General features: G+C 40.8%; 1 protein-coding gene across 2 annotated transcripts in view; it reads left to right on the top strand.

Moving 5' to 3' along the window:
• prkdc (protein kinase, DNA-activated, catalytic subunit) overlaps positions 1 to 14,578 on the top strand; it is a 30,353-nt gene extending 15,775 nt beyond the window's left edge. Inside the window, exons 46-86 of one of the 2 annotated variants that reach the window (XM_084702584.1) lie at positions 40 to 188; positions 452 to 586; positions 819 to 938; positions 1,139 to 1,282; positions 1,426 to 1,577; positions 1,750 to 1,881; positions 2,050 to 2,158; positions 2,543 to 2,670; positions 2,845 to 2,994; positions 3,242 to 3,415; positions 3,774 to 3,872; positions 4,177 to 4,387; positions 4,703 to 4,877; positions 5,076 to 5,279; positions 5,450 to 5,565; positions 5,662 to 5,793; positions 6,059 to 6,238; positions 6,445 to 6,653; positions 6,735 to 6,873; positions 7,004 to 7,192; positions 7,464 to 7,688; positions 8,010 to 8,118; positions 8,212 to 8,314; positions 8,433 to 8,583; positions 8,677 to 8,851; positions 9,026 to 9,219; positions 9,319 to 9,499; positions 9,694 to 9,854; positions 9,960 to 10,171; positions 10,428 to 10,515; positions 10,606 to 10,749; positions 11,225 to 11,432; positions 11,608 to 11,675; positions 11,759 to 11,979; positions 12,148 to 12,240; positions 12,377 to 12,460; positions 12,539 to 12,610; positions 12,706 to 12,907; positions 13,331 to 13,519; positions 13,797 to 13,936; positions 14,090 to 14,578. In XM_084702584.1, coding sequence (XP_084558710.1) covers positions 40 to 188; positions 452 to 586; positions 819 to 938; positions 1,139 to 1,282; positions 1,426 to 1,577; positions 1,750 to 1,881; positions 2,050 to 2,158; positions 2,543 to 2,670; positions 2,845 to 2,994; positions 3,242 to 3,415; positions 3,774 to 3,872; positions 4,177 to 4,387; positions 4,703 to 4,877; positions 5,076 to 5,279; positions 5,450 to 5,565; positions 5,662 to 5,793; positions 6,059 to 6,238; positions 6,445 to 6,653; positions 6,735 to 6,873; positions 7,004 to 7,192; positions 7,464 to 7,688; positions 8,010 to 8,118; positions 8,212 to 8,314; positions 8,433 to 8,583; positions 8,677 to 8,851; positions 9,026 to 9,219; positions 9,319 to 9,499; positions 9,694 to 9,854; positions 9,960 to 10,171; positions 10,428 to 10,515; positions 10,606 to 10,749; positions 11,225 to 11,432; positions 11,608 to 11,675; positions 11,759 to 11,979; positions 12,148 to 12,240; positions 12,377 to 12,460; positions 12,539 to 12,610; positions 12,706 to 12,907; positions 13,331 to 13,519; positions 13,797 to 13,936; positions 14,090 to 14,294 — 6,272 coding nt within the window. In that variant the 3' untranslated portion in view covers positions 14,295 to 14,578. Of the gene's footprint in view, positions 1 to 39; positions 189 to 451; positions 587 to 818; positions 939 to 1,138; positions 1,283 to 1,425; positions 1,578 to 1,749; positions 1,882 to 2,049; positions 2,159 to 2,542; positions 2,671 to 2,844; positions 2,995 to 3,241; positions 3,416 to 3,773; positions 3,873 to 4,176; positions 4,388 to 4,702; positions 4,878 to 5,075; positions 5,280 to 5,449; positions 5,566 to 5,661; positions 5,794 to 6,058; positions 6,239 to 6,444; positions 6,654 to 6,734; positions 6,874 to 7,003; positions 7,193 to 7,463; positions 7,689 to 8,009; positions 8,119 to 8,211; positions 8,315 to 8,432; positions 8,584 to 8,676; positions 8,852 to 9,025; positions 9,220 to 9,318; positions 9,500 to 9,693; positions 9,855 to 9,959; positions 10,172 to 10,427; positions 10,516 to 10,605; positions 10,750 to 11,224; positions 11,433 to 11,607; positions 11,676 to 11,758; positions 11,980 to 12,147; positions 12,257 to 12,376; positions 12,461 to 12,538; positions 12,611 to 12,705; positions 12,908 to 13,330; positions 13,520 to 13,796; positions 13,937 to 14,089 lie in introns of those variants that run through there. The other variant, XR_014766254.1, reaches the window with a different exon arrangement.
• The last annotated feature ends 108 nt before the right edge of the window (positions 14,579 to 14,686 follow it).

Here is a 14,686-nt window from a genome sequence, read left to right as displayed (position 1 = left end):
CACCCTACTCTGCATTTTTGTACTTTGTGTTCAATCCAGAAGACCCAGTCTACCTATCCTCCCAGTCCTACATGGCTGACAGTAGCCTGAGTGAGGAGATGAGTCAGTTTGACTTCTCAACTGGAGTCCAGAGTTTCTCCTACAGTTCCCAGAGTGCTGTGGGGCAGAAGCGGACGAGTAGGAAAAGGGTCAGTAAGGCTGAAGTCCTCAACAATTGAGAACTTTGAAACGTCTCGTTTCTCTTCTCGGTAATATTGATTATGTAGATATGGAGGGACTCCTTTGGACAATTTGCAGGACCTTCACACAGTTCAGTCTGTTGAACTTAAATGAACTGAAAATATGTAGAACCTTTGATCATCTGAATCGATGGGATAAATACAGGAAGGTATTGACTGTGCAATTTCCCCTCATCAATCAAGTGATCAAAAAAATGTCTGTCTGTCTAAAGGAAGCAACCGAGACAGTAGAAGATGTGGCTGTGGATCTGGAAATGGATGAGTTGAATCAGCATGAGTGCATGGCCACTATGACGGCTCTGCTGGGCCACATGCAGAGGAACAACATCACCCCCAAAGTAGAGCAGGTGAGTGTCACAGGGTGGAAGTGACATGTACTGAAACGATCAAACCGAAAGAACAGAATGTCCAGGAGCATCACCATGTATGTTTTCTTAGTGACAGTTGGTAACATTAAGTCAAACCATGGTATTGCAAAATGTTTACCATATATGATTCCTATTGAAACATGCAATGAGGAAAGCACAAAGGTTGATGTTTTCTCTGCACTGACGTCACATTATCTCTTTTGTTTTGTAGGGAAGTGTTCCCAGTGAACTCCCACCCTGGATGAAATTTCTGCATGGGAAGTTGGGGAACCCAGCAACACCACTTAACATTCAACTTTTCATTTCAAAGCTCATCATCAACGCGGAAGAGGTGAATTCATCGATCCTTCCCTCTACACTTTGTCTCTCCCTCCATCCAAGAATCATCCATGTTTCTATCCATACAGTGCTTCATCCATCCTTTGATGCACGTACTCCATCCTGTAGTCCATACATCATTGCTCACCAAACGTGTCAATCATGTTGAATAATCCTGCCTGGAACGTGTCTCTTTGCTCTTAATTTTTCTAGGTTTTTCGTCCATATGCCAGCTTTTGGTTGGGGCCACTATTACAACTTGTGGTGTCTGGAAATAATGGAGGTGAAGGTATCCACTTCATGGTGGTGGACATAGTGGTCACACTCCTCTCCTGGATCAGTGTAACCACTCCCAAGGTTCTTAAGCATTTTAACATCCGAAATCTACTTGAATCTACTGTCATGTTATGTCACTTGGAATGGAGTTGGGGGGGTGATAATAATGTAGAAAGATAAAATAAAAAAAGACTTATCATAGATGATGTTATTCCTTTTCCCAGGGTAACACAAGAAATGAAGTACTGGCCAATCGTTTACTTGAGTTCCTAATGAAAAACTGCTTCCACAACAAGAAGCCTGTCTTCAGGAACAACCTGGAGATCATTCGTATAGTGGTGGAGTGCTGGAAAGACTGCTTGAATGTACCCTACAAGTAAGGACATTTGAGGCCAGGGGCTATGGCAATTTAATTTGTGTATACGTAAATTAAGTATATTTGTTCACTATTGACCTGATAAGTAAAACATTGGAGAGAAACCAGCCACTTTAAAATACCACTTTACTAGAAAGGTACAATTTTATACATGATATATTTTGTGTTCCAGCATTATTTATGAGCGCTTCTGTGGCATGGACCCAAACAGTAAGGACAACTCTGTGGGGCTTCAGCTCCTGGGGATCATTCTTGCCAACAGCCTCCCTGCTTATGATCCAACATGTGGAATAGAGTATGACAGGTAAACAGTTGGGTGTCTCACTTGGTTAAAATTGAAATGACAAGATATTTAGCTTTGATAAAGGTTTTGATAATTGTCTTTTTCACTGAGGACTTTGAAGACTGAAATACTTTGATGTGTGGGATGGTTGGATGTTTAAGGTTGGACATTGTTGACATGTATTTTCAGGTACATCCAGTCTCTTAGCAACAATATTTCCTTCACGAGGTATAAGGAAATTTATTGTGCTTCTGCTGAGATTATCGGCCTTACATTGAAGAACCTGACTGAAAGGGATGTACGTGAAGTTTAAATTATGATCATGTCCTTAGAGTAAATGCTGTTACACATAAGGAACACTTTGAGATAGATACAATACAGAAGAAAAAAACACAATATTGTGAGTAAATAATAGAATAAGTTGATGGTATACATCTGTGTTGTAGGGAAAGTTTTCCTTTCTCTTAATACTTTATTGTGAACATGTAATTCAACCTTCTGGGGAAACTCCAAATAGTTAAAAAATGTAACTGTACTAATTAAATGTAAGATTTAAGTTCAACTGATTCTTAAACAGCTGGGGATTTTAGACTCATCATTCAGGTAAAATTAGATTACCTATTAAAATTAGATTAGTTTGTAAACTTCTATTTACATAGTCCCTTAATAATTTTTGTTTCAGCTCCCTTGTGAATCATTGCTGGAGCTCACTGCTAGCAAGTTAGATGATCTGAAGAGAAAAGAGATGGAGGACAAATTCATTATTTGCTTGAGCAAAGTCTCAAAGCACTTTCCTCCTTTCATTGACCGGTAAGAGTTTACATTTGTTTTAATTCCTTTCCTATCTTATTACATAATTTACCACACTACACTAGGAAATCTTGATTGGCAACTATTAAGTGGACTATTAAGTGGATATGGCCAAGGAACCTGTGAGCTGAGGAGTAGACATGTTTGTATGTGATTGTGTTTTTGTATTACCAGGTTTGTAAACTCAGTGTTTTTCCTGCTGCCGAAGCTTCATGGTGCTTTGAAGACTCACTGTCTTGAGTGCATATCAAGCCGAGCAGAGGTCATCCCTGACATCTACTGTCATCTGAAGACCAAGGGCTTCACTCAGATCATGGAACAAAGGTATTATCTTTCACTCGGTAACGAGGGTTAGCCACCACTTTACCAGTTGTGCTGTAATTTTGTACTATATTCTGACCCCTCCATAGCTGTTCCTTACAGGGATTTTGCATCACCAATGGCTGAAAAATCTTTGGAGACCTTTCCCCCCTCTGTGTTCCACCCTCCCAATAATAGTAAGAGAGGAGCTGTCAATTATAGCTGGAATTGTGAAAACAACTAATGTGGTTGGAAACCTTTTTTCTTCCAGGGATGAGGCTAGGCAGAGAGTGTGTCTAGACATCCTGCACAAGATCCTGGCTCTGCTGAAGCCACAAGAGCTTCAGGAGTACCTGGAAGGAGTCACGTCTTTTATCTCCCATCCCTCCCCAGCCTGCCGAGAGAAAATGTACGATATCCTCATGTGGATCCAGGATAACTACAGGTGGGGCTCCATCATTCATCCACTCTCAGCCTTATGACAAACATGAAGAAGAAAAAAAGATATATTTTTAAAACGACTTTGCTTTACATTTCCTCAGCGTTGGTGTGAGTGTCTCTAGCTTTGGTCTTGTCTCCTTGTGCTTTTGAGTGCTCAGGGACGGAGGGTTATCAGTTGTATATGATAATGCAGGAAATAAAACGTAGAACAAAACCAATACCCGATAAGTCAGTATATCAACAGCACTGGTGATGTAGATATTACTACAATAAGATATTAAGGAAGATAACAATTTCTCTGGGCGATATTACTAAAAATTAAAATTGTGGCTCGAAATAAGTTTTGGACAATGTGTTTGCAGTGATGCAGAGAGTATGTCTGACAGCACCTCAGTAGAGGTTCTTAACACCGCAAAGGAAATCCTCCTTCAGGGACTTGTTGATGAAAATCAAGGCCTTCAGTAAGTATTGATATCTAACAGTCTTAGCATTTCACAATTAATTAAAATCATAATTTATCCATATCTAGAAGTTGGTTCAATTTTTTGACTCAAAATGTGTTAGTGCTGACAGTTTTGAAAATTGTATCTACTGAATGTATCACAATAAGGAATACATTATTACATCAAGAATGTGTGGGTAGTGTAATAATGTCATTTGTATTACCGTTACCAGACACATATTTTTTAAATATAGCATTGTAATGAAATCTTAACGGAAACAGAAATGTCTAATGAACATCCGTTTGCCCCAAACTCTCTACAGACTGTATGTGCGCAATTTCTGGTGTCACGAGAAGCGTTTGCCCACTGTCACCCTGGAGCGCATGCTGGTGCTGCTCGAGTCCCTGTACTCCAGCCGCATCGAGCGCTGCTTCTTAAGCCTGGCAACCAACTTGATGCTCGAGATGACCAGTCAGAGTCCAGACTTCACACGCAACATGTTTGAGTACCCCTTGTCCGAATGCAAATTTCAGGTAAGTACAAAACACAAGCACAGAAATGTATATTTAGTTATAAACCTGTTTCAGTCAGATGCTGTACCAACAAGATTGTTACCATCAAAACACAACACTACTGTAAATACCATATGACAAGTTTATCAGAGCTTTCATGGAAGCAATGCCTTTTAATGATTTGTGTGAGCAAGGTGACTTCTGTGCTACTGAGCACCTCTTCCTCCAGTCCTGGTACAATAACTACAATACCATTTTAAAAACAACTGAACTGAATAGTGTGTAACTGTACTCTCTCTGAACTGCTTTTCTCCCGTTCTTTTTGTATTTTATTAGGACTACGTGATCGATTCCAACTGGCGGTTCAGGAGCACTGTAATGACCCCTATGTTTGTGGATACCCAAGCTACCCAGGGCCAGGAGAGCGTGGGGTCTCAGCTGGGGGGCACACTGGGTGGCCAGCTCAGAGCCACACAGGCCTCCCTGGAGTTCAGTCAAACGCAGACTACAGGTACAGCGTCGCTCTAGCCATGAACTCTTATTTAGTTATGAAGATACGACACATAGGGTTAGGGGTTTGTGATGCATCTGATCAGGGATGCACCGGAATGAAAAGGGCTTGGCCGAAATCGAACATAATCAAACACTTGGCTGAAAGTCGTTATTGTTTCTTTGCTTTTGTTTTGTGGTGTGTTTCTGGGAATTTTAGGTCGTCGAACAGCATTTAACTGGTTGACGGGCAGCAGTGTGGACACTCTCGGAGAGTACACACAGTCGTCTGACACATCCTCCTCTTTGTTGGGATTTGGAAAGAAGACTGAAAGACATTCAGCAGCTTGGAGGCAAACTGGCGAAGGCTTCGGCACCAAGCACCTCAGCGCGCCCTCAGACGAGGGCAACAGTCGCAGTAAAGGCCAGTGACTTTTCTTGTCAGTTGGAATTAGTTGCTATGGAGATTTCACATGAACTGCTGCTTCTTAAGAACGTCCTTCCCTAGCGTGAAGTTTCTATACCGAGTTGCAACTGGGACTCTTAACCAATCTCTTACAGAATTTACTGTATTTGTAATGTTTTCCCCAACAGCTGAGAGTGAGCGACGTGCTGACATACTGAGACTAAGGCGCAGGTTCCTCAAGGACCAGGAAAAAGTTGGTTTACAATTTGCAAGGAAAGAAATCCGTCTACAGAAGCAAAAGCAGGTATTGATTTTGTAGTGCTGCACCTCTAAGATCCGAAAATATGTAAAGTAAAATTTGTTAAAAAAAATGTATATTTGTTTTCACACCTATGTGTAGGACAGCATGGCTGAAGAGAGGTTAAAAAGGGAGTCCCAGGTGACTCTGTATCGCAGCTACAGAGTTGGAGACTTGCCGGATATCCAGATCCAGCATAGCAGCCTCATTGCCCCTCTTCAAGCTCTGGCTCAGGTTAGACTGTCTGTTTGTATCTACAATGAATCCGTTACTTTTTATAAGTTGTTAAATTACAGTACAGTCTTACTCAATAAGGAATTAAGTATATGTTGTCCTCAAATCTACATACAAAACCTCACGATGATTAAGTAAAAACTGTCTTTCATGTTTGGAGATTTACTTAAAATAAATACTACCAATACCCTCAGGCTGCTGCAGATTCACCATCTAACAAAATATTACCTTGTCTGAGTTTATCTTCTTTCCCATGTTTCCTTAGAGAGATCCCACTCTTGCCAAACAATTGTTCAGTTCTCTGTTTGCTGGTGTCCTGCGGGAGATGGAAGTCCACCGATCTACTGCTGAGAAGAAGAGGATCTATGAAAAGCTCCAGACAGATCTGAAAAAGTTCCTTAGCAAGAGCATAGGCTTCTTTCCCCCTTTTGTTGCATGTGTTCAGGTTTGCCTCTCAAATCATTTACATTTAAAGTATTGTAAGACTTTATGGATAAGGGTCAGTGGTAGAGCATTTGCCTGCAGATCAAAAGGTTCATGGTTCAAATTTTCCCCTTGATGTTGCGATGGATAAAAGCCTCTGCTAAGTGAATACAAAATTATTATTATTTGTATCACACCCTCAAGTTGAAACATCACGTTTGTTTTCAGGATATGTGCTACCAGCACACAGAGTTGCTTCAGATGAATCCTGCAGTCATCAGCTTCAGCTGCATTGCCAGCCTCCAGCAGCCATCTGGCATCTTGCTTCTGGAGAAAGGCTTGCTGCAGGGCTGCAGCTCCCAGGAGCCCCCTACCAAGCGGCCTCGCGGACACAAACAGATCCCACCTGACACTGAAAAGTGGATCCATCTTGCAAAGTACTAAATCAAATTAAATTTTCTGATTGGCTGATTGTAACCACCTAAGGATATCAATAAAGATACTGTGTTTTTCTCCAGGCTCTATAGGTCTTTGGGGGACTATGATGTTGTAAGGGGTATCTTTGGTGGAAAAATTGGAACAAAGCCCATCACTTCCACTGCTGTGCAGGCAGAAGCAAGGAGTGACTATGCGGAGGCAGTGACACTTTACAATGAGGTAGGGTATTGACTAGAACAATCAATCCCTTGCATATTCTAAATGACTTGAAAAATACACAACATTGTGTAAGTATACTTCCCCACATGTGGTTCTTTTCAGTGTAATATTTTGTCACCCAATATGGCAGGCTCTCAACACTGAGGATTGGGATGGTGCTGATCCTACTGACTCGGAAAAAGACTTCTGGGAGATTGCTGCTCTGGAAGCCTACAACCACCTGGGAGAGTGGAAGTCTCTGCACTACTGCTCCACCGTTAACATCGATGAGAACTCCCCAGTTAACCTGGAGAACATGTGGAATAACTCCTTCTTTCAGGTACTCTGCGCTATACTGCCTCATCATTTTTTTGTTTGACTTATTGATGTTAATTTCCTCTGTGTTAAGGTGCTGTGAAATTGTGCTTGTTTATCATCAAGTGTAGATGAAGTCCTTGCTTCAGAGTGCAGTAGAGGCCACAAAATGTAGTTGTACCATAGTGCTGGAAAATGCTATTGTTGTGCACCAAAGTTCAAGTAAAGAATATATTGTTGACCAGGTAAATGGGAACTGCAAAAATGATGTAATAAGATACGTGTGCGTTTGACAGGAAACATACTTGAAATACATGATGCGCAGCATGCTGAAACAACTCCAGTTAGGGGAGAGGAACCAGGATCTACTCAGTTTTGTGGACAACAGCATGAAGGTGCAAGAACGCAAGAACCTCCTGGAGAGCCAGTACAGCCAGGAGCTCAGTCTGCTCTACATCCTGCAGGAGGACTATGACCGTGCCAAGTACTATGCCAACAACTGTATGCAGATCTTCATGCAGGTCAGTGCGTGAGGCAATGGAAACGATGCTAATTTCTTTTTTTCTTTATTTTGTTTATATATATTATATATCTTTTTTATATTTATCTTGTTCCTGTCAGATTGTGCACCTATAGTGACTATCATCTGTCCGAATGCACTGGTCTTATTGAAATTATCTGTGATTTTTATTTAACTACATACTGGATTAGGCCTGGTTGCTTATTGGCATATTGTTATTCATCTCGTGTTGTTAAAAGAACTGTACTATGTTTTTTCACTGTCACCCAATCATTTAAATTGTACATGTTGGTGAAGCATATAAATGTTCTGTCTCATGAAGGATTACTCCAGTGTTGATACTCTTTTGAACCAAAGTCGGCTGACCATTCTTCAGTCGGTTCAAGCCCTGATTGAGGTCCAGGATTTCCTTCAGTTCATCACTGGAGACGGTGAGTGGTCCTATTATCTCAGTTTGACAAACTCTAGCCTTTTTCCAGGCACGACAAGGAATGATGAATGACATATTTTAACATATCTCTCAGTTTCAATAAACTCCCTGAAGAACCTCATCAAGTTATGGACTGACCGATATCCTGATGTCAAAATGGATCCAATCAACGTATGGGATGATGTCATAACATCTCGGTAAGATATAGAAATATATTGTTGGGTTATATTTCAGTTTATATTTAATGGGCATGAGGTGGGGAAGTACATTAAAGGAATTAGTACATAATTGACTTAAAATGAAAATTTGTTGTAGGTGTTTCTTCTTGGATAAGATATGCGAGAAACTAAATGGCACAGAGAGAATGGAAGTGGATGAGCCAACAGGAGACGATAACCTCAACCAACTGGTGCAGGACTGCAAGTTCACCATGAAGATTTGCATGGCTGACAGTGCATGGAAACAGGTGAAAAATCCAGAAGAAAAATATGGTGATGATAAAGGCTGAATGTGGAACCACTTGGTCTTAACTGAAACTATTGATTGGTTGTTTTTACAGAGTAACTTTCCTGTAGCCACTAAGCTGCTGAAGGAGCTCCACAGGGAAGCCAAGACGCAGAGAAGCTGGCTCATGCGTTGGGTCCACAGCTTCACTCGTTTCAGCCACAAACGCAGCCTGTCCCAGGGCCCACTGGAGCAGATCAGCACCACACTCAAGACTATTCCACTACTAGGTAAGCAGAACTCTTCTTACTGCCTTCCCTGGCCAAATATTCATCTCACATAAGTGTCTAGTCTGGTTACAGACTGCATTGTCTGGTTTCTGTAGAGATGACAGAATTTTCCCAAATTTACATCGCCGTGGTTATACCATAAAGTCATTGTTTTCCATTATCATCTTCCTGTAGACGACCTAAAGGCAGATTTTCAAGCTGCTTCCCCCAAAGTGTTAAGAGACCAAACTGTGCTGCTGGGAACCTCCTACCACATCCTGGCCTCTGCTGTAAGCAAGAGCTCATCTGTCCTGGAAACTATTGACAGAGAGAAGCTAGAACGACTCACACAACTTGCTGGGTCCCCCGAAATTACCAATCATCCCAAGGTATTGTAATAACAACTTACAAACTTAATGTTACTTACCTCCTAATTATAATCAAATAACAGTAATTTACTGAAAGACTGGTCGTGTTTAACCTTGCAGATAGTTGTGGGATTGGAGCAGTCTGCATTGAAGTGGTTCTGTGAAGCTGTGAAGGTGGCAGACCAGGAGCTGCAGTCGTACTCTCAGGACTGTGTGGACACAGACGGCATCGCAGGAGCATACATGGCTCTGGCCAACTTCTGTGACAAACAACTGCGTAAAATAGAACAAAGCGATGAAAGTGAGTGTAGCTGAAAATCATGTCAATGATTTCTAGCAGTCCACTTATAAGTAACTCATATTGTATTATTATAGTTCTGATATTGTGATAGAAATACTGGACATCAGTAAAAAAAAAAATATATATACATTTGCAATCAAAATTGAGTTATCAGCGAGACTTGCTAATGTTATCCAAACGTTTTTGTGTTGCAGTAAGTGAATTTCCTGAGCTGCTGTCCTTGCCTGTGCACGTGGTTGAAAGTGGACTCAAAGCCCTGAAGATGAACTCTGAGGAGGCTCGTCTCAAATTCCCTCGTCTCCTGCAGATCATTGAGCTCTATCCAACAGAAACACTTGACCTTATGGCCAAAGAGGTTTGTGAAACAGGAACTAGAGATTCTTATATCTTTCTTTTGGACAATGCTGATTAACGATCAAACACATATATGGAGGTTACTTTACTGTTCATTTGTTTGTAGATGGTAGATGTACCTTGCTGGCAGCTGATTGGCTGGATCAGTCAGATGTTGGCCCTCTTGGACAAACCAGAGGCTGTGGCCGTGCAGAGCGTCATTGGTCAGATCGCAGAGTGCTTCCCTCAAGCGCTCATTTACGCCTACATAATCAGCAGTGAGAGTTATGTGTTTGAGGAATCTGTTACTGGACACAAGCACCGGGAGTTTGTCGACAGGTAGTCCCTTTCCATGGACAGCTCTGAAAAGAGCAATCCAACCATCCACATTTGGTATAATTTCCACACCTATGTTTAAAGTTCCTACCCTATGATTGTTTGGGTCCAGTCTCAACTGTTTCCAATAACATTTGATAAGTCCTTGAGTTTAGTATAGCATAAGAGAAAGGTTGAAACTAGGCATATTATAGATATTGACTGTATTTCTTTGTGTGGTGGTAAAAACTGTTTTGAATGGTGATCGTCTGTTGGCCAGGATCAAATCTGTATTGGATGACGGAGGAGCAGTGCAGAACTTTGTTGATGCCCTGCAACAGTTGACCAACCCTGAAATGCTTTTTAAGGTACAACTTAATATTTTTTAACTTGAGCTTTCCGTAACTGTCAGGTAATAGTAGTTGTTTAAAAGGTGGTTTGTTTTTGGACTGGAATAGGATTGGTGGGATGGTGTGAAAAACGAGTTGGAGAAACCGAGCTTCGATCAGAGGATGATGAAGCGGCTGTATGATGAACAGCATGCTGCTCTTGGAGATCAGAAGGCACAAGGAGTTGGAGCATTCCGCAGGAAGTTCATTCAGGTCGGCATCCTCAGTACTTCCTCAGTACCAATGACTAACTAAAATAAATAGAAGAACAATGAAGAAACCAGTACTAATGTTGTGTACACGTTAGTAATGTTGTGTACCTTAACAACAAGGGGGGAACCGTTCTTACTTTTACATTATTTGATGTATTTTGTTTTGTTTTTCTAAAACACCATACACAGACACAACTAGAAGGACTTGTTTACTTTCTTCATATTTAATATGTAAAATAGGATAAGTATTCATCTTTATGAAACCTTAATATTTTGAAGGGATTGGAAGGATTATTCTTACTACATTCAGGGCACATTCATTCAGCATAAATTGTTTAGTTTTTTTTTCAAATAAAAGTACTCTGATAATATATACATTTTACACATGTTAAACCAAGATACCAAAGAAGCATTCTTTTGTAACAGTTGCTGTACTTGACATTACTTATTTGTGTGTTTATTTATACACACTATAGAAATTTGCCAAAGAAGTGGAGAAACTGTTTGGACCTGTTGGCTCCACACTGTGGAAAAAGAGGAAAGACAAGAATTTCCTGATCGAGGTGGATAGGCTTGTAGACTCCATGCGTGGATTTCAAAAGGAGCCAGGAAACCTGAAAGAATACTCACCCTGGTTGAGTAACTTCAAACCGGACGCACTTCGTAATGATCTGGAAGTCCCAGGTCAGTCCTACATTCAAACCCTTTTTTAATTTCAGTATGTAGTGACAGGTGTCCTTAACCTCACCACAATCTGTCATAAAAACCTTTCATGAAACCAAACAAAACTAAAGAAAATGTATTTTTCTTGAAGCTGTACTTTTTGTTTTGTTGCAATCATTTTCTTTTTGTGCTACAGGACAATATGATGGCAGATCCAAACCATTACCAGAATATCATGCTAAAATTACAGGATTTGATGAGAGGGTGTGTGTTTCTCATCTTCCTTATGTGATACTTAAAATGTTTTTGATTTGGACAGTTTTATAAAATTGTCTATTTTCCTCAAGGTGAAGGTCATGTGCTCTATCCGCCGGCCCAAACGTGTCATCATGCGTGGGGATGATGAGCGCGAGCACCCTTTCCTTGTGAAGGGTGGAGAGGACCTTCGTCAGGACCAGCGCATCGAACAGCTATTCATAGTGATGAACATCCTTCTCAGCCAGGACACAGTCTGTGCCCAAAAACACCTGCAACTTCGTACCTACCAGGTGGTTCCTATAACTACCAGGTACTGTTATAATGTAATAATGGTTTTATGTTTTTGGTGATATGCATACATTGAAATCTCCCTGGGTAATGGGGGAAAATAAGATGAACGTGCTGCATAAAGTTGAATTGCAATTGAGAAGGTACCTGAGTGGTTTGATTAATTGGACATATGCATGTACACTTACAGAATTGGTCTGATTGAGTGGATGGAGAATACTTGTACACTGAAAGACTTCTTATTCAACACAAGGACAGAAGTAGAGCAGAAGGCGACAATGAGGTACATCAATATAACTGTGAGGCTTTTCGCTAACAGCATCACATATGATATATTTTGCAGACATCTTCAGTTAGGAAAACAACATTTTTAGGTGTTTACATTTTGTTTGTGCTTATTCTGAATGTTTTTATTTTAGACCCAATGAGGAATACGAAAAATGGATCAGCAAAGTTTCACCATCAAGTGTGCAGGGCATTCGAAGATATGCAGAGGTTTACAAGTAAGTACATTTGTGATGGAAAAAATACAATCCTGTAAGTGTAGTAGACCCCTATGCTGACCTCCTGATCTTTTATAGGAAGGCCAACCGGAGCGACACTGTAAACAACTTCATAAAGATAGAGCATCTTGTCCCAGCAGATCTTTTAAAGTAAGTTGAGAAGTCATTCCTCACTAGATCCAGATAAGAGGTTGGCCAGTGTAGACCGCACACATACTTACATCTGGTCTGGTGATTTCTTTCAGGAGAGCGTTTCTGAAGATGAGCACCACCCCAGAGGCTTTTCTGTCTCTGCGCTCTCACTTCTCTACCTCCCATGCCCTTCTGTGTGTCAGCCACTGGGTCCTGGGCATCGGGGACCGGCATCTCTCCAACTTCATGATCAATATGGAGACGGGAGGCATGATAGGCATCGACTTTGGTCATGCTTTTGGGTCGGCCACACAGGTAGGCTTACTTTTGTCTTTCTCTGTCACTTGGAATCCAGAGACAACTTTCTGGTTTCAGCACATTCCTGGATTTTTCTATTCTTCTCATTTAATTTCCACTTTACTCCTTAATCCAGACACGCAGACAATGTTTGATTGTAATGGAATACTGAGTTTATTGACCATGAGTGTACGAGTTTGATAGAGACCAGTTAGGTGTGTTGCTATATTATTATGAATATGATAACTTAATAATTTGCGTGACCAAGGAAGTAATAAAACAATTAGGTCACCTGTCCAAATGTGCTGATAAGGGGAATTTAATATGATAACTTACTTATTTGCGTGACCAATGAAGTAATAAAACAATTAGGTCACCTGTCCAAATGTGCTGATAAGGGGAATTTACAGCCATTCATTTGATTTGATTCTTCTTCCACAGTTCCTTCCAGTGCCAGAGCTCATGCCTTTCCGCCTGACTAGGCAGTTTGTGAATCTAATGCAGCCCATGAAGGAGTCAGGGCTGATCCAGAGTGTCATGGTGAACACTGTACGAGCTTACAGGAATGACCCAGACTTGCTACTCAATACCATGGACATCTTTGTCAAAGAACCTTCTTTGGATTGGAAGGTAGAGTTCTAACCAAACCTAAAAAAATGCATGCATTGTTAGTTATAAAGGAATATAGCAAATTCTAACTTGCACATCCTCATTTGCCAAGAAAAATTTGAGCCGTCGTCTTTTGTGACATTGGTTTCCATATTACTTTTGTTTGTGTGGTTGGTTTCAGCCACAGTAGTGGTTGGAAGGTGGTTGTGTTGAACTTGAGTTAGGTGGGTAGAGGAACAGGCTCACGGTATAACATAAACAACTATGCATAGTGATGAAGATATTCTATAACCCCCAGAACTTTGAAATGAAGCAACTGAAAAAGGGAGGGACCTGGACAGAAAGTGTGGACACAAAGGAAATCCACTGGTACCCTTTACAGAAGGTGAACTTTATGAGGAGAAAACTTGAAGGAGCAAATCCTGCCACTATAACCAGGTAAATCTTTCATAACAATGCATGGGAATTTGCAACTGTAAATTCAAAGTTGAATATTCGTTATGACCCTTATGCTTTATTGTCTTAATACAAATCCATCTACAGTGCAAGTTTGATGAAATCAATCTAAGTTAAGGTCTTTGTGTGTCCTAGTGAAGAGTTGAAGTTGGGCTTTGAGAAGGACCCTGCCTTTAAACATATGCTGGCTGTGGCTTTGGGAAGTGAAGAGCATAATGTACGTGCCAGGCTTGAACCTAAGAGCCTGTCAGTGGAGAGACAGGTGGATTGTTTGTTGGACCAAGCCATGGATCGCAACATCCTGGGAAGGGTTTGGATAGGTTGGGAGCCATGGATCTGAGCCACACTGGCTATGTGTTAGAATTAAACTGAGAAGTTGTCTGTCTGTACCAGGATTTAAGACTTAAATGTCCTCCTGTAAGGAATACAGCCTTATAATCTGATGTCCTTTTGTCAAATTAGTGTCTATGGTGAAAAGCTAAGAAATTGTTCAAAAGACCCATTGGTTTCAATCGGTTGTTGAAATTCAGTTTTCTCCTGTTGTTAATACAAGTCTTATAACCTCCTTGTGTTAAGGTAATGAATTACAATAAAATGATAAAATAAAGAGCTTTTGTAGAGTAAGTCTGCCCTCAAGTCTTTCAATTACCTTAGGGTTGTGACTCCTAATGTATAACATCAACTTGCTGCAATTCACAGGTTTGACTGCAATCTTTAAATCAGAGTGATTTA

Source organism: Hypomesus nipponensis, chromosome 8, assembly GCF_054491055.1.
Source record: "Hypomesus nipponensis isolate SF chromosome 8, ASM5449105v1, whole genome shotgun sequence".
In the NCBI taxonomy this organism is placed as follows: Eukaryota; Metazoa; Chordata; class Actinopteri; order Osmeriformes; family Osmeridae; genus Hypomesus; species Hypomesus nipponensis.
Note: the sequence above shows the minus strand (reverse complement) of the source record. Positions and strands in the feature narration are given on the sequence as shown.